Raw genomic sequence first — 26,607 nt, forward strand, 5'->3', positions numbered from 1 at the left:
ATAAATAAATAATAAAAGCCGTCAAGATCCGGTGAGTCCACAAAAGGACAGAGGGAACACCAGGGCGTATTGGTGGCTAAGCTAAACTGATACAATTGCAAATAATGAAACCAAGAGAGAAAAGGAACAGTTTATAAAACTAGTGGGAGAGACTGAAAGAGCAGTTTTCTAAGTGAAGAGACTTTCGTGTTTGTCAATGTTTGCTGCAAGTATATGAGGAAGACACTAAAGAAACCATATATAAGAAACCAAACATATTAGCCAAGAAGGCCAAAAGGCAGAACCAACAAAGATGAGAAAGTGAGCAGGAGCTCACACATGAAAAGACCTGGCAGGAGAGTGTACTATACAGCTATGAGTTTGAGCATTTGAGAGAAGCCCTGGCAGAAGACTATGCCAGGCAGTTACAGGTACCGGATTACAAAAAGCCCTGGCAAGAGAGTACAGCAGGTAATTACAAGTGTGTGTTTTGTGAAGGCATCAGGAAGTAGACGCAGTCAACAGAGTAAAGTTTGGGCTGAAAACATTTATTAAAATCACAAAGAGGTTGGGGTAAAGTGGGATTGCCCGATGCTAAAGTGGGATTTCCCTACGTAACTGAAACTAAGGATAGTCTGTGTCAGGAAGTCTAAAGTAAATGTCCGTCTGTACCTATACTTGCCCTCACATCTATTTGTTCAAACTCTGTAGGGATGTCAGCATCAAATAAAAAAGTGTTCAAACAAAACTTCTGAGCTTCTTCCAGCTCTTGGTCAGAAAGGGGCTCTCCCATCCCCAGGATTCCAAATAGTTAACTTTTAATAAAACAGGGATTCCCTTCCCCAAGTTTTCAGGCCTCTCACTGTTTTCACAACAACACAATTCCTCGGGATTCTTCCCAGTGTTCAGGCTTTTTGGTTCTTAATATCACACAGTTCAACTCTTTCAGTTCCCGTTGTACTAGCTTATCTTGATATTCAATCATGGACGTATATAGGTGAGTCCAGTGGCTTCTCTTTAGTGGGGTGTTCTTGGTCCAGATGCAGTTGTCGGACAACACACTCCACCAATTACAGGTCTTGCAACCGACACACCTGATTGGCTTCTTTTCCACATTTATACCACCACTGCTTCAGCTCACCAGTGGTAATGCACTTATTTTCTTGAAGTCCTTTTCAACACTTGTTTTGTCACCATTGACTTGCTGGAGTATAAAAACCTTTTCATAGTTTTGCCACAATTTCAACTTGTACAATTCCTCTTTTCCTTATGGCTCTTGACGAAGCTTGCTTTTTCTCAGCTTCTACAATTCACAGTTCTTTATATTCATTACAAATACCTGCTTTCTTTAGTTTTTATGATTCACAGCTCCTTTGTATCAGGAAACGATTTTCTCAGCTTTCCAATCATGTGGCATTCACTCATTATTACTTTCCTTTGGTTCGGCATTCAAAACTTCATTTCATTCATATCAAAATTAACCGAAAATTCCCATTTCACTCTCCTGCTGGGAATTTACCCTCTGCTTATGTGATTCTTATCCGGTTTAAAGTTCACTGCTTTCGGGCCCTTCCGCGGCCTTCCCAATTTTAATTCAGTTCGGTATTCACAAACCGCTCCGTTCATCATGTTCACATTTCCATGATCACAAACACACCACATGACTGCTCAATAAATCATTAAAGGAATAGTGCACTCAGAAATATTATTGGCAAAAAAGATGGCCAATAATAAAAGAAATATATAAAAAACAATAAGTCCCTATGTAAAGTATTGAGCAAATGAAGCTCAAACTTTAAAATGGGAAGCACTAGGAGGCATTCATTTTGTGAAATGGATGCCGCCTGTGCTTGCCCTTGCGGCACTAATTAAGCAAAAGCCAGCCAGCTGTAGTAAACAAAAGCTACCACTGGGTGGCTTTTGCTTCATTGGTGCCGGAGGACCGAGACCAGAGACTGCAGGCAGGAAAGCTGCATCCCGGTAAGTGCTAATTTCATTTTTTTAAATAAGCACTAGCTGCAGGTTATTTTCTAAGTTTTTCCAGGCCCGGAAAACTTAGAAATAAAACTGCAGCTTTTAAAACGTTGTATTTATGTTTGCGGTAGCTTCAGCTTGGAGCCCCCTGGGGGCTACCGCAAACGTAAATACAACGCTGTTGTATTTAAAAACGCTGCGAGTTTCTTTCTAGGTTTCTCGCGCTCCTCCGAGATGGAGGAGCTCGAGAAACTTAGAAAGAAAAACTGCAGCGTTTTTTTTAAACACAACCGCGTTGTGTTTCTGCCTGCCGTGGCCATCACTTTGGGTCTCTGGGGATCCCCCAGTGGAGCCCGGGAGACCCAAAGAGAAAGCCAAGGCAGGCAGAAACACAACGCGGTTGTGTTTCCATGCCGCTGTGTTTCTGCCCGCCTTGGCTTTCACTTTGGGTCTCGGGGGCGAGAAGCACTGCAGCATTTCAAAATACACCCACGTTGTGTTTCTGCCTGCAGCGGCTTTCACTTTGGGGCTCCTGGGCTCCCCCAAGGGAGCCCCGGAGACCCAAAGTGAAAGCCAAGGCAGGCAGAAACACAACACGGTTGCGTTTCCATGCCGCGGTGTTTCTGCCTGCAGCAGATTTCACTTTGGGTCTCCGGGCTCCTCCGGGGGAGCCTAGGAGCCCCAAAGTGAAAGCCGCTGGAGGCAGAAACACAACGCGGGTGTGCTTCTCACTGCGGCAGCTTTCGCGTGGAGTCTCCTGGGCTCCCCCAACCCTGAGGGAGTCTAGGAGACTCCAAGTGAAAGCTGCCGCAGTGAGAAATACAACGTTGTGGTATTTTTAAATGCAGCAGTATTTACAAACACAACAGTGTTATTATTCTGAATGCGCCAGCTTTCGCTTGGAGTCTCCTGGACTCCCTCAGGGTTGGGGGACCCCAGGAGACTCCACGTGAAAGCCGCCGCAGTGAGAATAACAACAATCTGTATTTATGATTTCCGTGGTTTTCCAACTACGGCAATCACAAATACAACAATGTTGTATTTTTAATTGACGCGCCTCGGCTTTTTGCCTTCATTTTACCATTTCTGTGCTTCCCTGGAGTAAGGGAGCACCGAAAACGTAAAATGAAAGTGAAGGCAGCCTCCTCAGCTCTGCTCTGGCTGCAGTAAGCAAAGGCTCCCAATAGCGGGCTTTTTCTGCTTGTTCAGTGCCACCAGGGCAGAGCTGAGGAGGCTGCCTGAAATCGCAAATTGAGCCTTGTTTGCTCAAAGTGTTTACATAAGAGCTTTCATTCAAAATATGTCTAAACTATGTTTTAGACTATTGAGCATCATTTTAGCAAATAATATTTCTGAGCGCACTATTCCTTTAAAGACAAACCAAAACATAGCACAACAAAGTACACACTTTCACTGCAGGAAATTGGGCTCACTTTTTTCAGAAGGGGAAAGTCACGGTAGCACTTGCATTACAGATTTTTATGAAGTCTCACTTCTTCAGCTGTTTTTCATTATTTTAGTATGTGGCCGAGTCTGTGTGTGCATATTTGCAGAACAAATACTCTTAACGCCTGAAAGTCAAACTCTTTACATGAAGGAAAAAAGGTCAGCCTGCCAATCCCAAATGTACTTTTGTATTACAGCCATGGGCAAAGCCAAATGAACACAAAGCTTTATTGATTTGCTGAAAACCTACTCTTTACAACTAATTATTTCTTCAGCTTAATTAAAACTCCTTTTAATTTTCTGCCAATTTTCACTACATTATTAAACCTTTTCCATACCACAGTGCCTTACACTTTGAGGACGAAGCCGGGACAGGCAGACAGACAGCCACGAGTAAGCTTTATTTTTAAATTTGTTTTATTGATTTTTAAAGATGCATAAATGAAAACATTACACAACATAAAGATATGCAATTTCAACAATCATACATTGTAGCATATCATAATCTCAACTCTAACATTCCCCAACCTATTCCCCCCCAACCCCCAACTCCTACCCTCTAGCCTTTCCTGCTTCGCCACTATGTTGTAAACGCACTATATTTCAGATGATTAGGAGCACCTTGCGCTTTCGTCAAGGTCAATTCACATCTATCTCTTCCGTGGCTACCCTGATGAACAAAGTTTGTAACAAAACTTCCCATCCTTTGATTTCCCTTGTGGCCTCCTCATGGTCACGCCACACCGCCCCTTTCCATGCCGCTGTTTACGCCGACCTCCACCTGTGCAGGTCCCTCCACCATTCCGCTTCTCCCGGGCCTTTGGGAGATTTCCATGCCCTAGCAATTCTACGTTTGGCCCGGATAGACGCAAGATCCTTCATTTTTCTAACATGTTTCCGGCCTTTGGGGCGTGCGAACCGACCCAGCAGACAAGCACCCAGGGAAAGCACATCCAATTCCAACCCCCTTTCTGTAGTCTATTCGCCACCTCCTGCCAATATAAACCCGCCACTGGACATTCCCAGAACACATGAAGCATCCCAGCGTCTGTCGCCTTGCACCTCGGACAGCCCTGTAACGCTGCACCCGGAAACTTTGATATTTGCTGCAGCGTCATATATGCCCTGTGCGTCACTAGAACCACAAGTTAGCTTTATCTTTAAAATACTTTTTCCCTGTTTCTTTTAAAGAAAAAAAGACTTACCCCTGTCATGGGCTACAAATACCTCTGCCTTTCTCAGAAATTCATGTTACATACACAATAACCAGCCAGTATCACTTCAAGGCAAAGGTTTCATCACCATGGATCTTTAAGAAACACATGGACTGCAGCAGGAACACTTTGGGCTCCGCATAATATCCTGATTACATAGCCAGTAACCTTCATTGTCAAATGATCACTCTTGCTTAGCAAGTCCTTTCAGTTTATTGACCGACAAAACATGGGTGCTTGAGTGATCTGGCGGGAAATTAAGGCTTCCTTTTTGAGTTTGGGCGAATAAGTGAAACTATTGCATTAGAGTACAGCTAGGGAGAAATGGCATATGAGGAGGGACACACAGCTTGTAGGTGTTTGGTTATGAGCACATCCATTTGCTAATCCCTATAACCATTCTCACCCAGTTTCTGCCTCTCCCAAACCACCTCTTCATGGGAACTCTTTGAGCTTGATTTAATCAATCCTTACCATCAAACGTTGCATTCAAAGTGCCTGCCAGTGTTTTTTCAAAGTATTCTTCTGAGAGCTAATGACTTAACTGGAATTAAGTCCTATTAAAAACAAGCATTCACAAGGCCAACAGGTTTAGCTTGTGTATAAGTATTAGGCATTTGCTAGGCACTGCTATTAGATGCCCAGGTACTCGCACCATTTTGCACCTACTACCATCAATGGCCAATTAACACCACTGTGGCAGTTCCTGTCAAGTGGCTTTCCCATGCCTATGCTTGTTTTAAGTGAGGTTTAGTTGGAAGAGCAAGCTTGATTGCTCGTCACATGGCATGGCACTGACGACCAGAGTGTCTGGACTGTAATTAGGAAGAGTAATACAGTGTTAATACATGTTTCGCTGAATGTATTTAAGTCCGTACATTTATATTACTTATGTTTACTGGTTTTGTACAGCCCTCGGGTTACGTTGTGTTCTAAATCGGTATAAAAAAATTGGTTAAAAATGTTGTTGCAAGAAACATTATTTTAAACATTTGCATAAACCAAATTTTTCCAACTATTTTTTGTTTACTTACGTTGAACTGCTCCAAGACTTGAAGAGCATTGGTAGCCATACTTTCTGCTTTAAATCGATCACTATTGTTCAGATATTCCAAAGGCAGAATTCCCTGCAAAAAATCAACACCCAAATGATTTAAAAAAGAATCACAAGGTTGCAATGTAACTACTTGAGGTAATTAAAATATTTTAAAAAAAATCTTAGAACATGTCAGTGCAGCAGAAGCAGTGCTTGTGCTCTTCAAAAGAATCAAGCAATTCTGCCAAAAGCCATGATTGGGAAACTTGGGCTGCATGTTGTAATATCTGGCAAAATCCCATTGCAATCCTAAAATTATTCCAATGTTTAATCCTCTATCTAATGTTCAAGCACATTACAGCACATGTACAGAAAAGGCCTGAGCAATGAATTGCAATGGATCTGAAGTATACATATCAAAAGGCCAAAGCAAGCAAGGCTACAGATGCAACAATCCCAGTGCTGAGCAAATAAACATGGTAGAGGGAGTTTAGCATACAATAATCAAGTAATGTAATTGTGTCTGAGCAAGAAAGATAACCTGCTAGTGAAAAAGGTAGAGAACTACAAATGGGTATCCCCAAGTCTTAGTTTTGGGTGGTGACATGTTTGAACGAGATGGTTTACTGGACAACTTAAAGAAAAACCTACTCTAGGCCCTAGTTCTATGATGAACTCGTTATGCTAGAAAACAACAAACAGGTGCACGTCAGGACTACTCACAAATATTAACTCTGTCAAAACTATGCTAACCTATTTCTACCCTGAGTGCCCTGCCACTAAAGAAAGAAAGAAAGAAGGAAAGAAAGACTAAGGTTCAGATTAACATGGGGTTACTCCCTTTAGAGTAAATTAGTGGTGGCTGATTGTCTGACCCACACCCAAAGAGTTCTCACAGTCTCTTCCAGCTCTTGGCTTTGTATACGGGTTCAAATCCAAATCAACAAAAGCAATGTCGCTCAGCTGTAGTTAATACAGTGTTCTTGTCAGGTAGTCCAAACTGTTTCCAATTTAGCCCTTCTTCTGGTATGTATTCTCCTGACCTGGGTAAGTCGGTATTCACAACAAAGTTTGCTTTTTGTTGCTCCTGTCTTGTTCACAGTCTTAGTCTTGTGTAGGCTACGGGACTGCTCTGCGCTGTTTGTATTAACTCTTCTTACACCCCCTCGTGGAATGTCCAATTTGTCAGTCCTGGCTGGCCCAAGGGCTTGTTCAGCTCGTTCAGGGGCTGAAAGGAACAAAAGGCATAGCTTTCATTCCTTTCATCCCGTCCTGGGGTACTCGGTGTCTCAGGCCATCGTGGGCTACATGTCTGCTGAGGCCTTTTTGGTTCTCTTCTTTCACCACCTTGTGGGGTATTCAGAGTCGTTAGTCACAGGTGGGCTATGGTCACATTTAGCCCTGTTCGTTGTGTTTCATTCACCCCTCGTGGGCAGGGTCGGACTGGGACAAGAAATAGGACCGGTCACCCATAAAAAGTGGCCAACTCCTCGCCTCAAAAAAGTGGCACACCCCTCGCCTCACGACCCTTGACCTCTGATGACATCACCAGAAGTGATGTCATTTGACCCCACCCCAAAGTCATATCCCGGGAAGCGATAAAACATGACCTTTCACCCCTTGACGAAACAGGAAGTGGCACCAAATAGCATTGTTCCTAAGTACACTAAATTGCTATGAATCCAAGCAGACGTCCAAGGCCAAATTATAATGTTTTTGTATAGCACTTACGCTTAAGCTCTTTTTTATGGAACAAATATGCATACAATAGCACCCAACCTGTGTTGGTACTCATTTATCATCCTAAGAAGGATGAAAGTCTTTGAACAAAAAAAAAAGTCTTCATTTTTTTTCTTCCAAACCAGCCCAGGCATGGCCAGAAACCAGCCACAAATCCCCAGGAACGATTTCAGCCCGGCCACGGGCTGAAAGGCCAATCCGACCCTGCTCGTGGGGTCCTCAGACCTCATTCAGACCTGTTCGGTATCTGACTCACCGCCCTCCAACCAGTCCCTGTCTACCGATGTGCACCTTCTTTCCAGTGGCGGGTCTCGGTACTGGAGTGAAATTCTATGGCCCCTGTGGTTACGCACCTTTGACTCCTCTTCGGTCTGCACGGTCTGATTCTTTCGATATCCTTCTCCCTGGTAGGGGCGTCAGCGTCTACATGGCGGGACACCTCTACTTCTTGTCGCTTCTTCGCTCGATTTCTGCCTCAGTTGCCACTGCTTTGTATGGGTCTCTGCCTTTGTCAAAGTGGCAGCGTTCCTGGCACTGCTCTGGGTCTCCACCCACCAAGTCCACTGTGTGGCTCTTCGTTCTGTCTGAGAGAGCACCTCCCTCTGCGTGACTCTGTGGGTCTGCGATCCATGCTCCAGAGCAGATTTTCTCCCCCTCGGCTGGCTTCCAGATTGATTTAAAGTTCCTCCCTGGAATGGAGAAGAAGATTCTCTTGACCTCTGTCACTCTCTCACTCTCTATTCTCCCCCTCTCTATTCTCCCCTCTGGCCAGACTCACTCTGCAGGGCTCTCTCTGGACGTTCTGATCTCCTCAGACATCCTCCTTTCGGTCCCTTTCACCACTCCTCTCTCTTGGAGTGATCACTTTCTCCTTTCTTCCCATCTCACCCTCTCTACCTCTCAGGCCAAGCCAACTCCAGTACTGCCACTTACCTTCTTTGTTATCCGACTCATGAAGCGTGTGTCAGTTGAGGCTTTCACCGCCACTTTCTCACACCCTTACACAGCCCTTTCCATGCTCCACTCTGCTATATCTGAAAATCTTGATGTTCTTACCCCTGTCATGAGGATCCGCTTGAAACCCAAAGCAAGTGCAAGTCTTGGTAGGACTCAGACCTTGTCACCCTTAAACGCAAGTGCAGGGTGGCTGAGAGGAAATGGCGTGCTTCCTGTACATCCTCTGACAAACTGGCCTGCTGCCTGCTCCAAAGGCAATACCGGTTCTCTGTCCGTACCAAGAAGAGAGCCCACATCCAGTCCGTGTCTCAGCGGCATCTAACAACTCGGCCGAACTCTTTAAATTCTGCAAGGAGCTGGCCAATCCTGCTGCAGTCTCTACCTCTCCTGTCTCCTCCCAGGCCTTCTGCATGGCCCTGGCTTCTCATTTCATCTGTAAAACTCAAGACGTCCTGTCCTCTCCCTCTTCCTCTCCCTCTATTCCCTGCTCTTCCTCCAGCCCTTCTGCGGCCACCTCCCCTCCCTCCTTCTCTACCTTTCCCCGGTTCTCCTCTGACGAGGTCTCTAGACAATTCCAATCTATGAATGTCTATCAAAACAGGTTCACCCCTGTTCCTCCAAAACCATCAAGGACCACATTGACGCACTGGCTCCTGCTCTGGCTGATTTTTGCAACCACTCCTTCACCAATGGAGTCATCCTCTCCCCCCTGAAGCACTCCATTGTGCACCGACCCTTCCTGCCTGGCAAACTATCGTCCAATATCCATCACTCCTTTCCTGGGCAAACTCCTGGCAAAGATGGCCATCTCCAAGCTTAACCTTCACACTGAATCTGTTGGCTGTTTCCATGACCATAAGTATGGCTTCAGACCTGCCAGAACTATGGAAACTGCTCTGCTGAACATCTGTGAAGACCTGCTCTCCAACCTCGATTCCAACACCCCCTGTGTCCTCATCTTACTTGATCTCTCTTCTGCCTTTGACACGGTCAACCATGCCATCCTGCTCAACCGCCTCTGTGATAACCGGGGTATCACTGATCAGGCCCTGGCTTGGCTGACCTCCTTCCTCTCCGATGAACCCTCCCAGGTCCAACTTGGGTCCTTCCTCTCCTCTATCTCTACCTGTGGTGTTCCCAAGGGGTCTAACCTCTCCCTGGCTGTTCAACCAATACCTGGCACTTCGTGCCCACCGCATTGCTGCTCTCTGCCCAAAGTTTGTGTTATGCGGATGATACTCAACTCATTTTCAGGCTCCCTTCTGCCACCTCTTTGCCTTCTAACATCTCAGGCTGTCTGTCCGCCAATGATCTCTGCCCTAATGCCAGTAAGACCGAGATTCTCCTCATCGGCATACAGGCTCGCTCCTTTCCTGTCTCTCTGTCACTCTCTGGCCGGCCACCTGTGAGGCTAAAAATCTTCGACTCCATACTTTCCTTCTCTCCTCACATCTCTGACGTCTCTAAGAAGTCACACTACCAGCTGCACCTCCTCAGAGGTATTCTTCCTTTCCTCTCCTTCCCCAGAAGCTCACAGTCTCCAGAGCTCCGGTTCTCTCTAGGCTGGACTACTGCAACAGCCTCTTTCAAAATCTGTCTGTACAACATGGATTGAACACGGATCATGAGATGTATGTTTTCTTATAATTCTGGATGTGTACCCCTCTGTAATTTTTGCATTTAGGTGTTGCCTTGATGAGACTCATAGATTAGATGCCAGTATTTCGATTTTCTTTTCCCTGTCTACATATCGGATCTATCAGATCCATCAGATTCATCTGATTTTATACTCTATGATCACTACACTAATGAATACTACACATATATGCTGTCCCAGGGTCTAACTCGTTTCTGAAATAAGGAACTTTTGAATATCAGATTGACATTAGCAGATAGGACAATGTCAATATACTAATTTTTACTACTCAATGATTTTTCAGCAATCTGGCTTGCATTGACTAATTACTTCAATAGGCCTATTGGCCCTATCTTAACAATGGTACCAATTGTGCACCATAACTTGTTACGTGCTGAGGGATCAATATATATCCACATTATAGAGTTTGTCATTGCTGAAATAATATCTGTATTACTCCTATTACTTATATATAAGGCTACCAGATTGCTGTTTCCTATATGTCACCAACCATGTACACGGGATGCATGTCTTTATCATTAAGACGGGACTTTATCTTCGCCAACTTTGCTCATGTACTAAGGGTTCATCGCATCAAGGAATACGACATTTGTTATTGTTGACGTCATATTTTGTAAAATATGTGACGTCATATGCTCCAAATACGCATGCGCGTGACGTCATACGATTACGTATGATGTCGGACGCTCTACAAGATCTTTAACTTGTCCTCTAAGATGGCACGGTCATTTCTTGACTGACCTCTTACAAGGGATCGATACCCACTATTCAGCTACAGGTAATTATAACGAGGGGACAAGACTCTGCTGCTTTTTTTTGAAAATTAACCACACAAGGCTTGTGACCCCCCCCTATCCTTTTAATATTCATAGGTATTAGGACCCTTTATTTTGTACGATGGCATTTATGCAGAATAATTCTTCAAACGCATACAACTGCATTCTGACCACATATAAGGTGAGATGAACAAGTTACTTACCATATCTGGTAATATTCTTTCGATGGGATGTTCCTCCGACGTATTCCACATCTATGACAGGTAATGTCCACAGCTGTGCTGCTTCGGAAAGTTTTCGGCAGAGGGCGTCCTGCGTCGATCCGTTGTCCCTCGAGGGCCTCCGTCAAGGGTCGACGTCACCGGATGTTATATATAGGACGGACGGCACCCGTAACCTCAGTTGTAGTTTTTTCCCAGAACGTGTGGCACCAATCTCCTGCCAGTATGACTGTAGAAAGCCTTGCGGAAACGTAAGCTGCAATCGCATAGGAAATTCAGTAGAGGGGCAGGCTGGGAGGGCGATGTGGAATACGTCGGAGGAACATCCCACCGAAAGAACGTTACCAGATAAGGTAAGTAACTTGTTCTTCGAGGGGATTGTGTTCTCCGACGTATTCCACATCTATGACAGACTCCCAAAGCAGTACCAACTCATGGAGGTGGGAAAAGAATTTACAATTTTAGAATTTTAGAATGCCCAATCAAATGGCTGAATAGAGGCCTGCCTTACCAAAGGCAAAATCCTGCCCATGGATGGAGTCCAAGGAATAGTGTCTCACAAAAGTATGGACAGAGGGCAATGTGGCTGCTTCGCAAATATTGCGAATAGGAACGCCCCTCTGTAGAGCAGTGGAGGCAGCCACACCCCTAGTAGAGTGAGCCCGTAACCCTACTGGAGGGTCCTTTCCCGCCAAACGGTAACGCTCAAGAGATCGTCAAAATGATCCATCTGGACAAGGTCTGCTTGGAAACAGCCTGACCCAAGCGCCTTCCAGCATAACCAACAAAAAGCTGATCGTCCACTCTGACCCGGGAAATCCGTGAGAGATAGAAACTCAAAGCTCTCCTAGGATCCAACCTATGGAGCCTCTCCTCTTCCTTACCAGGATGTGGAGGAGGATAAAACGCCGGAAGAATCCCCTTCTGGCTCAAACAGAATTTCAACACAACCTTCGGAAGAAAAGAAGGCCGCACCCGCAGGACAACCCTGTCCTTATGGAAAACAGTAAAGGGTGGCTTGGCGAAAGTGCCTGCAACTCACTCACTCTGTGTGCAGAAGTAACCGCAACTAAAACCACAGTTTTAAAGGACAACAGTCGCAACGGACAAGAATGCAAGGGCTCAAACGGAGTTCCCATTAGGAACTTTAAAACCAAATTCAAATCCCATCCCGGCACCTGGAAAGGCGACGGTGGAAACACATTAGTTAGCCCTTTTAGAAAATGGGAAATCAAAGGAATCTTAAAATAAAACTTCCTCAGATGAGCGCTTAAATATGGACAGCGCCGCCAGGTAACCCTTAATAGTACCTACTTGCAGGCCTTTGTGGGCTAAAGAAAGCAAAAAAGACAAAACCAAAGGAATGGAACATTGGAAAGGATCCACATTCGAAACCCTGCACCAGTCACAGAACGTTCTCCAACGGCAACGGTACAGGGATTTTGTTGCAGGCCTTCTGGCCGAAAGCAACACCTCCATCACGTCTTCGGGGAGGTCCCAATCCTTATACTTCAACCTTTCAGATACCAAGCATGAAGGCTGAGAGATTTGACCTCTGGATGGAGAACCCGACCCCCCTGCCGTGAGAGCAGATCGTCTCGGTAGGGAAGACGCGTGGAGGGCAGATGGACATGTCTAGAAGGTCCGGGTACCACGCTCTCCTGGCCCGTGCCAGAGCAATGAGGATCATTCGGGAACCGAACCGACGTAACCTCTGCAACACTTGCGGAATGACGGGGACTGGAGGAAACGCGTACAGCAGTAGGAAGGACCACTCCACTACGAACATGTCCCAAAAAGCTCCTCTTGGGGGAAATTCCCACAAGCAGAATTTCTTGCACTTCCGGTTGACACTGGTGGTGAAGAGAGCCAGTTGTGGGGTTCCCTAAAGGGCGAAGATCTCCAAAAGAACTTCCTGAGCCAGCTCCCACTCGTGAGAGACCGTGCTCTGCCTTCTCAGAGCGTCCGCTGCTGCGTTTTCGTCTCCAGCCAGATGAACTGCCGAGATCGAAATTTCCTGCTGGATGGCCCAGAACCAGAGCTGCATCGCCTCCCTGCACAATGGGAGTGACCCTGCCCCCCCTTTTTGTTGGGATAGTGCATGGCCACTGTATTGTCCGTCATAATCAGGACATTCTTCCCCCGCACAGATGGCAGAAAAGCCTTCAGGGCTAGCCTGACGGCCCTCAGCTCTAACAGATTGATGTGGAGTCTGGACTCCGACGGAGACCAACGTCCGCTGGCTGTCAACTCGTTAGCATGAGCGCCCCAACCTGTGAGGAATGCGTCCGTCACGATCGTCACCTCCAGGCCATGGTTGCCAAAATGGTGCTCCCTTCATCAGATTGCCTTCGTCGGCCCACCATAGAAGATCCTGGGCGACCGAGGTCGGAATCTGAACCAGATCCGACATCCTGTCGGAGAACTGCAACCACTGCATCTTGAGAGCCCACTGCAGGGATGTCACCCGCAGCCCAGCCTCTGGCACCAGGAAAATTCAGGATACCATGAGGCCGAGCAACCTCAAGAATTCGAACGCCGGGAGACTCTGGGCACGTTGAAATTTGGCCACGATCTGCAGAATGTGATGAGCCCTCACCTGAGGAGGCGAATACTGCCCCAGGGATGTGTCGAGCACTGCTCCAATGTATTGGATCGCTGGATAGATGTCAAATGTGACTTCTTTAAATTGAGGGAGAAGCCCAACTTGTGAAGGGAGTGGCAGGTGACAGACCAATGATCCAGGGCTTGCTTGGGAGAGCGCGCCCTGATCAACCAATCATCCAGGTAGGGGTAGAGATGAATTCCCCCTTTCCTGAGATACGCTGCCACCACCACTATTCAGCTTGGTGAAGACCCTCAGGCGGAGGTCAATCCGAACGGCAGGACCCGAAACTGAAAATGCAAATCGCCAACCGCGAACCTCAGGTACTTCCTGTGCTTGGGATGAATTGGCACGTGAAAGTAAGCATCCTTGAGGTCCAGAGGCACCAACCAATCCTGAAGTTGAAGGGCCTGGAGGACTTGAGAAAGAGTTACCATCTTGAACTTGTCCTTCCTGAGGAGGTTGTTCAACCAACGCAAGTCCATGATGGGTCTCAATCCCCATCTTTTTTCAGGATAAAAAAATAAGGGGAATACCATCCCTTGTTCCTCTCCGCTACAGGCACATGTTCTATGGCGCCCTTCTACATCAGGGATAGGATTTCTGTCACGACCCTCGCCCAAAACCCCCTCTGGCAAGCCCATTGGCCAGGTGGAGTCAGGACTCAGGCCTCTAGAGCCTGGAATCCTCTTCAAAAGCCCTCATGGGGCCAGTCCTGGCGCCTATGGCGCCAGGCTCATACACCATGAAAAACAATGTGCTTGGGAACTACTTTATTGTATTGTCAGCCAACATGGAGGCATCGCCATAGCTTGGTCCTGAAGAACCAACCTATGCGGTCTAGTGTTTTGGGTGTGGTAGCCTAGGGACTACTTTACCTGGACTGTTTTGTTGGGGCTATTTAAACCACACCCAAGCAAGACAACATGCTTCACGTTATTTTGCAGCTTGCAACATGACGCTCACCGTGTTCAGCTATTCCCTCGAACCTCGGAGAAGCAGAACCTGCAAGGAGACAAAAGGAACATCATTAGCAGCAGCATCTTACCTGCAGTCTTTATCTTTAAACACTCGCAGCTACTGAGAACAGCTTCCTCGAATCTGCACGCCTCCCAGACAGAACGACCTGAAAGAGGAAGATGGGGGCAATATTAAAGAAAGCAGTAGAGACATTTACAAATTACGAACTGCTCAAAAGGCTTACCTGGCTGGTCGCCTCTCGGTTGGCACCACTCCGGACATTCCACTCGCGCTGAAGAACACTGCGACCTACAAGGAAGGAAAACACAGGTTAGCAAAGGCAAGACTTTGCAGCGCTGCGCATAGCGCATACATACCGCATCAAAGCGCTCTTAATGCGCCATCATTTACCAGCGGAGCTCAACCAAGTCAGTTCGCCGCGCTGAAGCTCTGCATACATAAGGGAGAAAAAAAAGAGACATTTTAAACAAAGAAAGGCATGCAGGATAGCAACAAAACTAAAGAACAGCAATAAGACCTACCTGAACAATACCAAACGGGCCGGCGTCAGTGAAGTAACTGGACCGCACACGCTCATGAAAGACAACGCGCCCCTGTAAAGAAGGCAGGACGCAGAGCACGCCTAATTCTACCACAAGGTGAGGAGAGGGCGCCAGAGGGACTGAAATCATACGGGGTGGAGGGAGGATACTTACCCCAGTCGGTCAGTCGTGAACACAGTCCTCCTGTATTTTCAGGCAGAACCTTCCCCGCAGACCACATCAGGGCAAAGCTGAGAAGCATACCAGCGAGTAACCCGGCTGGGTGGCGTCCCTGTGGATACCAGGTGAGCGTAACAATTTCCTGCACAAGGAGCGGATCCGGATGCTTCAAAGAGAGCTTCCCCGGTGGATTGTCGTGAGGCCTCTGCCGGAAGGGAAGACAGTATCCGTGGGCTATGATCTCCAGAACCCACACATCTGAAGTAATGGCCTGCCATTCTCCAAGATACTGCGCAAGTCTGCCCCCAACTGGCGAACCATGGGACATGGCCTCATGACTGAGCGGACGCGGCTGCGGCAGTGCCTGAAGGCAAAGAGGCAACTGCCCGAGCGGCTTTGGCACCTCGAGTACCTTGCTTTCCACCCCGGGTACTCCTACGGTGGCCCCTTTGATTGGCAGCTCCTCTCGATCTACCAAAGGAAGAGTAGCACTGAAAGGAACCTCCCCTCCATTGCTGTCCTCTAGGATGAAAAGGCAGAGGTTGACATACTGCAGCGCTCAAAGACTTTGCTACAGCTTTGGAGGTCTGCAACCTCTCATGGCTCTCGTCAGCCTTGCTGCCAAACAGATGAACCCCATCAAAGGGCATGTTCAGAAGCCAGGATTGCACATTAGGAGCAAACCCCGACTTCCGCACCCACGCAAACCTGCGTATCACGGTGCTCACAGCCACGGACCGGCTGACAAAGTCTGCTGTATCCAAACCCGACTCAAGGGATTCGCACATGGCATCCTTGCCGTCTCGCATGAGGGCTAGAAAACCATCCCTTTCTTCCCCTTCGGGAATATGCTCAGCCGCCAAAGATGCACAGTTCCACAGAGTGTGTGTAAATCTCGCTAAGGCACAAGTGGAGTTGGCCGACTTCAACGCCATACCTCCAGCCGAAAATACCTTCTTCGCCCAACCATCAAAGCGCTTATCGTCCCTATCAGGAGGGATGGTAGGGTACGCAGCCTGCTTCGAGGAGGCCGTAGCCGCCTGCACCACCAAACTCTCCGGAGTAGGGTGCGTCGATAAGTAGCAGGGGTCACTACTGGGTGGGCGGTATTTCTTCGGAAGCGACTTATGAACTGCCGGTAGACTCTCCGGAGCAGTCCAAGCCGCTGTCACCATCCTTTGCAAAGTCATGTGAAACGGCAACACCGGGTCAATGGGCGGACCTTGATTCAGGATGTCCGTCAAATCATCCTGAGCAAACTCAACAGGTGGAGCACACCACCCCAAGTATTCTGTCACCCTTGACATGAGACGCCGATAGGAGGAATCCGCATGCGCCCCAGGCTCAGTTCGGCCAACGTACACCTCCGGAGAGGTGTCAAGGCCACTAGCGTCATGCAATGACTGACGGAGTTCCTCCACCTGACTATGCCCAGACAAAAGGTCATCAGGGACATCAGGAGGCACAGGCAAGGCCATCTCATCAGACAGTTCCTCAACCTCTGAAATATCCTGTAAAGGTTGGAAAAACTCCAATCTAGGAGGAGGAGGAACAGAACACGGCTCGGAGGTTCCATAACCCTCGGGGGCACCTCCGTCAAATCCTCCACAAACAACGTCGAGGGCGCCGAAGGAATCAGTGTTGACGTCAACCGAGGCGCCGACGGCATCGAAGACTTCTTCGAGGACGGAGCCCTGAGAGCGTCCCTCGACGGACACAGCGCCGATGGCGTCAACGACTTCTTCGAGGCCGGAGCCTTGAGAGAGCCCCTTGACGGACATGGCGCTGATGGCATCGACGCCTTCTTGGAAGGCTTCACAGGTTCCGACGGTCTCGATGGCATTGAGGACCGGTACCTGGATCCGGCACGGCCATGGCGATCTCCCTTGTCCGAGCAGGACCGAGACGGCTCCCGATAATCGCGCCTACCGCCCGAGCACAAAGGCGTGCGAGTGGTGGACCTCGCCCGTTCCCCGTCAGCTCCTTTCAAAGGCTCGGCCAGAACTGTGCCTTGCGACTCGTAAATCGCTAACATCTGCTGGTGGAATGCATCCCATTCGGCCGGCGACGAAGACTTGGACGGGGAAGGCGACCGGTGACAGCACTTGGCGGGAACCACTCCTAGACCGAGAGCCCCTGGTTTTTCGCTGACACGGAGAGTCGCCCCTCAAGTCATCGGTCGAAAGCCCAGCGGACTTCGATTTACTGGGCTTAGACACCCTACCTACCTTCAATTTTCCCTTATGTTCCCGCAAGGCTTTAGACGTCAGGGACTGGTAATTCTCGCAGTCGTCGGTGGCGTGGCTTACACCGAGGCACCAGAGGCAGATGTCGTGCAGGTCCGTGATGGACATCTTCGAACCGCAGTCCCCACATTTTTTAAAGCCCGACTTCGGGGTAGTGGAAGAAGATGAAGACATCGTACACGAAGAAAGAATCGAGCGAGCCGAGATTCCGAAGCAAACACGTTTACGGAAAAAACTGAACTGAGGCTATGGGCGCCGTGCATCCTATATATAACGTCCGGTGACGTCGACCCTCGACGGCGGCCCTCAAGGGACAACAGATCGACGCCATCGACGCAGGACGCCCTCTGCCGAAAATCTTCCAAAGCAGCACGGCTGTGGACATTACCTGTCTTAGATGTGGAATACGTCGGAGGAGACAATCCCATCGAAACAGGAACTATTACTATTGTAATGTATCACATGATTCATTTTTTCTTTTTAACGCCCTCTTGACAAGATAATGGGGCACATTCCGAGTTTGGTGGTAATTCAGTGGTGATTCTGATGAATTAGAACCAAAATCTGATAGGGTTACCCCACTTGGTCCCTTGGGATTACCATGGGATTACAAGTGGTGGTAGGGTGGTAGGGAGTCACCATTTGTGGAGTCCGTATGACTCCACTGGGGATTTTTGGCAGAATTATTGAGTGGTAATTGCACCATTTTCTGAAGGATAAATGGATACATTGTGGATTTACTTCGAGCATCATGCACCAATGTGTTAGAATGAAACCACAACATTTGTAGTAAAAGACTAGTAAAGGTACCATGACCGGTAATATGTTATTATCCCTTTTTTGGTTCATCCCATCGGGAAAACCGGAAAACAACCAAGCCACAACTTTTCATTTGTCTGTCGGGCGGAGATAATATGTAGATATGCAAAAGCCCGCAAAAGCATTAAAAGATTGGTTGACAAATTAGTTCTATGAAGGGACCTTACTCTAGCAAGATTTCTATAACGCTCTTCTTGCAGGCAAAATGCTTTGTTTATTGTTCTTAATGTAACATTCCATCCGCAATTGGTAATGTGCATCAACAGTCATAAAGATGGACCTAGTAAGTAGGTACTTAAGGGTACGTTACCTCCAGTAAGAGGGCGTTTCATCTATGTCTCTAGGAAATATCCCAAGATTTACCTGGTGAGTTATTTTGTACACTAACATGTGAAAGTCCTAGCATGTTTAGCATGTTGCCCGCACTTTGAGAGTGATGTACGTTACCATTACCACCTATTTTGAGCCATAACAGTTAATTTCCCAATATTTTGCTTTTATACTATCATCTGAATTCACGGAAGTTCGCAAGCATATTCAACTGCCATTTTTTGTATGGGTCTACCTTTGCACCTCATTTAATAATCCATAACTCACAATAACCCGAATATGGATAATCTCTGATCCCAATGGGTGTGACTGGAGCAATAAGAATGATTATTAATAAGAGAAATAGTACATTTCAAATTGTATTGTTCTGATGCTACAAAATACCTCTTGTCCCTCCGTAACTGCTCCCGCCCTTCCCGACTGTCTCCGATTTGATTTCGGGTATGTACATCCTTTTTGAATTGTGCGGTTTTTGATTTGACATGTTGAACAAACGTGTTTTGTGCGATTGTACTTTGTTTCTTATCAACCACCTCTTGTAGTTCTTCTTTGTGCAACTTTCATGATTTCCCACATGTACATATTACTGTTAAATATCAAAATGTTGCGATCACAAATATTTATGACAGCCTTGAGGACGACCGAATGGTCGAAACACGTGTCAGCTGTGACAAGAATAAATCACCATTAACACAATTGGATGGCTGTATTTTGCTTTTTTGAACAGATCTAGGATTTGTACTAATTCTCAAGAATTGAACATTTGAACACTTAGGGGCCGATTCATGGAACAAACGTGCGCCGAAAATCTTCGCGCAAGCAGGCGCAAGCAGGCGCAAGCATGCGCAAGCGGAAAAAAACAAGCGCATGCGTGCGATTCATGGAAGTCCCTGCGCGTGTTCACCGCGGGATGTGCGCCAAACCCGTGCATGGCGCACAAGTCACTGCAACCTCGCGAAAGGCGTGCGCGACGCGCACAGTGAAAGCGCACAACCTCAGCGCACACACCAGAAAGTGGGCGGGACATGGGGCATAACGCGCGGAATGGGGAACAACACTCGAAAATAAGGGCGTAACTGGGGATGTACTGCAGGGAAGCAGACGGAACGCCCACACGCACTCGAACCACACGTATTCATGGAATCGAATAGGGCAAAGCCACGCACAGCCAAAGACACGCACAAGCTGAAACACGGCCGCCACACGAAGGCAGGCGGTAGAGTCCCAGCGCATCAAAAAAGTGGCGCGCGGGAAGTTAAATACGCGATTGTGCGGGGTACGTGGATTTCAGGGGTGCGCGAGAAATTCTACACGCGATTGGCCTGGGTACGTGTATTACAGGGGTGCGCGAGAAAATCTACACGCGATTGGTCTGGGTACGTGGATTTCAGGGGTGCGCGAGAAATGCTACACGCGATTGGCCTGGGTACGTGTATTACAGGGGTGCGCGAGAAAATCTACACGCGATTGGGCTGGGTACGTGGATTTCAGGGGTGCGCGAGAAATGCTACACGCGATTGGCCTGGGTACGTGTATTACAGGGGTGCGCGAGAAAATCTACACGCGATTGGGCTGGGTACGTGGATTTCAGGGGTGCGCGAGAAATGCTACACGCGATTGGGCTGGGTACGTGGATTTCAGGGGTGCGCGAGAAATGCTACACGCGATTGGCCTGGGTACGTGTATTACAGGGGTGCGCAAGAAAATCTACACGCGATTGGGCTGGGTACGTGGATTTCAGGGGTGCGCGAGAAATGCTACACGCGATTGGCCTGGGTACGTGTATTACAGGGGTGCGCGAGAAAATCTACACGCGATTGGGCTGGGTACGTGGATTTCAGGGGTGCGCGAGAAATGCTACACGCGATTGGCCTGGGTACGTGTATTACAGGGGTGCGCGAGAAATCCTACACGTGATTGGGCCTCTGCGAGTGGGGCAGTGTATTACGTGGGTGTGTGGGAAGTTGAAGAGGTGAATTGCCAGTGTGGGTCCTCCCAGGTCTCCCCTCTACCCCCTCCACGACCTCTGCAGGCAGCCCACACCACAGGGGACTACCCTGCACCCCTGGTCATGTCCCGCAGGCAGCCCATCCACCATGGGCATGCCCCCCAGCCAAGCCACATGTCCCCTTGCACCCCCACCCCCCAGCACCGTGGGGCACCTGCCAGCAGGCCCCCAACCATGTCCCACTCATGTCCCCTTGCACCCCCACCCCCCAGCACTGTGGGGCACCTGCCAGCAGGCCCCCAACCATGTCCCCTTGCACCCCCACCCCCCTGCAGGCCCCCACTCATGTCCCCCTGCACCCCCACCCCCCAGCATTGTGGGGCACCTGCCAGCAGGCCCCCAACCATGTCCCCTTGCACCCCCACCCCCCAGCAGGCCCCCACTCATGTCCCCCTGCACCCCCACCCCCAGCACTGTGGGGCACCTGCCAGCAGGCCCCCAACCATGTCCCCTTGCACCCCCACCCCCCAGCAGGCCCCCACTCATGTCCCCCTGCACCCCCACCCCCCAGCACTGTGGGGCACCTGCCAGCAGGCCCCCAACCATGTCCCCTTGCACCCCCACCCCCCAGCAGGCCCCCACTCATGTCCCCCTGCACCCCCACCCCCCAGCACTGTGGGGCACCTGCCAGCAGGCCCCCAACCATGTCCCACTCATGTCCCCTTGCACCCCCACCCCCCAGCAGTGTAGGGCATCTGCCAGCAGGCCCCCAACCATGTCCCCTTGCACCCCCACCCCCCAGCAGGCCCCCACTCATGTCCCCCTGCACCCCCACCCCCCAGCAGGCCCCCACTCATGTCCCCCTGCACCCCCACCCCCCAGCACTGTGGGGCACCTGCCAGCAGGCCCCCAACCATGTCCCCTTGCACCCCCACCCCCCAGCACTGTGGGGCACCTGCCAGCAGGCCCCCAACCATGTCCCCTTGCACCCCCACCCCCCAGCAGGCCCCCACTCATGTCCCCCTGCACCCCCACCCCCCAGCAGGCCCCCACTCATGTCCCCCTGCACCCCCACCCCCCAGCACTGTGGGGCACCTGCCAGCAGGCCCCCAACCATGTCCCACTCATGTCCCCTTGCACCCCCACCCCCCAGCACCGTGGGGCACCTGCCAGCAGGCCCCCAACCATGTCCCACTCATGTCCCCTTGCACCCTCACCCCCCAGCACTGTGGGGCACCTGCCAGCAGGCCCCCAACCATGTCCCCTTGCACCCCCACCCCCCAGCAGGCCCCCACTCATGTCCCCCTGCACCCCCACCCCCCAGCACTGTGGGGCACCTGCCAGCAGGCCCCCAACCATGTCCCCTTGCACCCCCACCCCCCAGCAGGCCCCCACTCATGTCCCCCTGCACCCCCCACCCCCCAGCACTGTGGGGCACCTGCCAGCAGGCCCCCAAACATGTCCCCTTGCACCCCCACCCCCCAGCACCGTGGGGCACCTGCCAGCAGGCCCCCAACCATGTCCCACTCATGTCCCCTTGCACCCCCACCCCCCAGCACTGTGGGGCACCTGCCAGCAGGCCCCCAACCATGTCCCCTTGCACCCCCACCCCCCAGCAGGCCCCCACTCATGTCCCCCTGCACCCCCACCCCCCAGCACTGTGGGGCACCTGCCAGCAGGCCCCCAACCATGTCCCCTTGCACCCCCACCCCCCAGCAGGCCCCCACTCATGTCCCCCTGCCCCCAGGTCCTGACGAAACGCAATCATGGCAGTAATGGGCAGCATACCCAGCACAAACACCCAGCCAAGGATTGCATCCACCCACATAGTAGATGCAATTACATGATACAACCCCAATGGCAAGTATGTAAATGAACACATGTCCGTCACACACACATACACAATGGGTGCAAGTGAATGTCAAAACCCATATCATGACATGCATGAAACCAATGAGAAAATACCACAAATGTAAGTAATAAATATATGTATTAAAGATGAAAATGAAGTAAAGAAATAAAACACACAACAATGGGGATTACAAAACAAATGGTCCATGTCCGAGAACTAATAGAAAAAATCAAAAAACAAAGGAATCCAAAAACTAATGTAGTCCAAAGCAAAATAATGGGGGGAAAAAAATAAGGAAAAACCATTGCCTCATGGTGAACACAAATATAAATCCAACAAATGTTTTCCAAACATCAAACTATGTACAAGAATATCCCAGGGTCCATGAGCCCAACACCATAAATGAAACCTACTACTACTAACTAATAAAAAAAATATATACAGAAAAGTGGCAAATTGTCCGAGCGGTCCAAAAAAAACTTAAAAAATAAAGGAAACCTAACACTAACTAACTAAAGAACTATATACAATGGCAGCGGGCAAGTCCTGCGGCTCACTCTGTGATGTTGCCGGCCAGGGCATCATCGAACTCCATGTCGATGTCCCGGAGGCGGGACTCTGTCCTGGCCCCGAGGTCTCGCAGGGACAACCCCGTGTCCACCTCAAACTCCCTGCGAGCTTCCTCGAGGCACTCAGCCCGCCTCAACGCCCGACGCATGGAGAACTCCGCCCTGACCATGGTGAGCCGCTCCTCTTCCGCCCGCTGCCGCTCCGCACCTATCCGCTGGACCAACTGCTCCCACACGGAAGACACTGCCATCCCAGGGTTCTCCTGCCCTCCGGCCGATGCCTGCCCCTCTGATCTTGATGGCCCCGAGCCATGATGCCTCCCACGTCGAGCCTGCTGCTGCCTCCGACGCCACTGCCTCTGCCAGCACGACGGCATCCAGGCTGATGGAATCCACCGATGCCGTCGTGCACGTGCCCTGCCAGATGATGCCGGCACATCCTCCATCTGCAGGGGGACAGTTGCTGGTGTGTCCACCCCTGCTGGACCTTCGACTCCCGACTGTGGCAGGGATGGGGTCCCCACCGAGCTGGCTGCGTTGGTCGGGGCAGGTCCACAGGGGGCCCTGGTGGCATCTGGGCCGGAAGACGGCATGGAGCACGACTGGCGCATAGCCTCCACAGAGGAGGAGAGGGTCGCCAGAAGGCCACACACATGTAGGAAACCCCCGACCATGGCGGCTCCCAAATGGTTCACGTACGCACGGTGCTCTTCGTGATGATGTGCATGCTCCTCCCGGGAAGCATGCAACTTATCACGAATGCCAGCCGTGCGCAACGCGACACCAATCAGGACCCTCTCCACACGGCCAGGGGTCCCCTCGTCCGCAGGTAGAGGAGTGTCAGATGACATGGACATCTCCCCTACCTGCGGACGGGCCTGGGATGGGGCATCCCTGCTGGTGCATGGTGGTGCAGTCACAGTGTCAGGGACAGTGACATGCACAGGCACCTCCACGGCGACCTGTGCTGCCTCCTGCCCCTGGACTGCACCAGCGGGGATGCCCCCACCAGGCCCCATGTGTGTCTCAGTAGCGGCCTCCTCCCCCTCTGTGGAAACCACCAACCTGGATGTCTCCACGCCGTCTTCCGCCGGTGCAAGCCCCTGTGGGGGCTCACCCACCCCTTCCGCTGCAGCCGTGGCGGCATCCCCGCCGCTCTGCTCCACAGCGCCTTCTCCGCCCTCTTCTTCACTTGCCACTGTGTAGAGGGAGACATAGAACACAAGCATCAGGGTACTGTACAATGGTCCCCTAGACAGGAAGCAACAGCAGATGAGTGGCACTGTCATACATCACTTCCATCATGTCCCTCCACAACACATGGGTCAGTGCAGGCAAAACACATACAGTAACAGGCATGGCGCATGCCATGGACATTGGCATACATGACCAAGGGACTCATGATTCATACAATGTTGGTTTTAAACTCACATGCATCATGGGTCTTGCCATCACATGCACACACCTCACCGTAGTTCCATCCATCTGGCCTCGTACACCACAGACGCAGTGGATACAAGGATGACTAGGCTGCATCAGTGAATCTGAACATTGTCACAGACATGTGTCATGCATCCATGGCATTTACAAGTCACAGACACGCAGGTCAGACACACACACATGGACACCATACGTGTACATGGGACCAGCACCCATCCCTCACCCCCACCCATGTCCAGGAACAGAGACTGCCATGCTTCCATGTGTCCATTCTGCACAGAGCCCCCCATGTTGCAATAGAACACATGCACCAACCATGTGGTTCACACATCACTGTACTCACATGCCTGACCATGATGTCCCTGCACACACACATACGTACATGGCCTATGTCACACATACAGGCAGGTATCAGACAACCAGCACACTGCAACATGCCCTGTCTCACACAGCAATGCTTGGCCACTTACCGGCCAACTCCAGATGGGTCTGCCTCCGAAGGATCTGGGGTTGGAGCGCTGGGTCTACGCGTTCCAGGACCCTCATCTGGATGTCACTCAGGCGTGCCCGGCCCCCCTCCGCGAGGCGCCGGGCCTTATTGAGGGTCCTGGACCTCAAGTCCTCCCAGCGCTTCTTGATGTGCTTGATGTCGCGGGTTGCCACCCCCTCCGCGTTGATGGCAACCACTACATCGTCCCAGATCCTCTCCCGTCCTTCCTTGTTGGCGCGTGGTCTTCCGAAGAGGGCATCATAATGCCCCAGGACATGCTCCACCAGGACACCAACTTCCTTCTGACTGAACCTGGTGGCCCTCTGCCTCTCTGGCTGGGGGTCGCCACTGGTCTCAGATGGTGCTTGCCCCGACATGGCGACCCCCGAGGCAGGCGTGGGTGGGCAACTGGGTCCTGGGGCTGGGCTGTGGAGCGATGGTATCCCAGTCGGGAGTCTACTGTTCCAGCAGGGGTGGACACAGCAACTGGACCCCTGCAGATGGCTGATGTGCAGGCACCAAATGGCAGGGCACGGTGGCAGCAGGCAGGCAGGCAGCAGCAGATGGCACGTGGGAGGCTGCTCGGGGCACTGGGGGGCAGTGATTCGGCCTTCTGGGCAGGAGCGTGGTCTTCCGTGTGTATTCGCGTGGCCAGCTTGATACGGAGTGATTCGGCACGTGAAAAATCTGCACGTCAGCGTGTAATTCGAGGAAAGGCCCTTAGCGCGTAAGCGCGTCTGCACGCATACGCATTTTCATTGGACCAAAGGCCCTCAGCGCGTGAGCGCGTCTGTGACGTGACGTGCGAGGGTGTATCCCTCATTGCACGTGATGACAGAACACACGTGGATTTCAACCAATCGCGTGTGAAAGTTCACGGCACCCCGGAACACACGTATCCAGGCTAATCGCGTGTGGAACTACCCGCGCACCCGGAAACACACGTACCCAGCCCAATCGCGTGTAGATTTTCTCGCGCACTCCTGTAATACACGTACCCAGGCCAATCTCGTGTAGAATTTCTCGCGCACCCCTGAAATCCACGTACCCAGGCCAATCGTGTGTACGCTCGCTCCCCTCCGATCACACGCGATGACACCCGAATACGGGAAACACGTGCACGGCAAAAGACGTGCACAGGCGTCAACGAGTCCGCCCACACGGAGGCGTCCCGCGGACAGCATAAAAGTGCGCGCAAACAACAAACGCGTATATACAGCGACGATGAATGCCCCATTTCTTGCTGCACTGATCGTGGGACACCGCAGGAGGAGGAGAATAGCCAGGGCACGCATTTTTGCACCACGGACAAGCCTTTTTGGGATGCCTGACGACCAGGTCTACGGCAGGTATAGGTTTCCACCCCATATCATCCTAGACCTGGTCAGGGAGTGGGAAGATGACCTCACATCCCCCACCCTTTGCTCCCAAGCATTGAGCCCCTTGGAGAAGCTGCTCAATGTCTTGCATTTTTTGGCCACTGGGTCGTTTCAGCGGACCACTGCCATAGTGGGGGGGGGTCTCACAGGCCACGCAGTCACGCTGCCTACACCAGGTACTGGCAATCATGACAGCGCACCCCTCAGTCCGCAGGCACATATACATGCCCAGAACACCCGCAGAAAG

The 26,607-nt window shown here is 50.6% G+C and overlaps 1 protein-coding gene across 3 annotated transcripts in view; it reads right to left on the reverse strand.

Annotated features, from left to right (window-relative positions):
* PIGN (phosphatidylinositol glycan anchor biosynthesis class N) overlaps nt 1-26,607 on the reverse strand; it is a 1,975,532-nt gene that overhangs the window by 1,464,417 nt on the left and 484,508 nt on the right. For all 3 annotated transcript variants that reach the window (XM_069613664.1, XM_069613662.1, XM_069613663.1), the window contains one exon: nt 5,648-5,740. In XM_069613664.1, the coding sequence (XP_069469765.1) occupies nt 5,648-5,740 (93 nt within the window). The remainder of the gene's footprint in view (nt 1-5,647; nt 5,741-26,607) is intronic.

This window comes from Ambystoma mexicanum, chromosome 5p, assembly GCF_040938575.1.
Source record: "Ambystoma mexicanum isolate Mex_15411 chromosome 5p, UKY_AmexF1_1, whole genome shotgun sequence".
NCBI classification, from domain to species: domain Eukaryota; kingdom Metazoa; phylum Chordata; class Amphibia; order Caudata; family Ambystomatidae; genus Ambystoma; species Ambystoma mexicanum.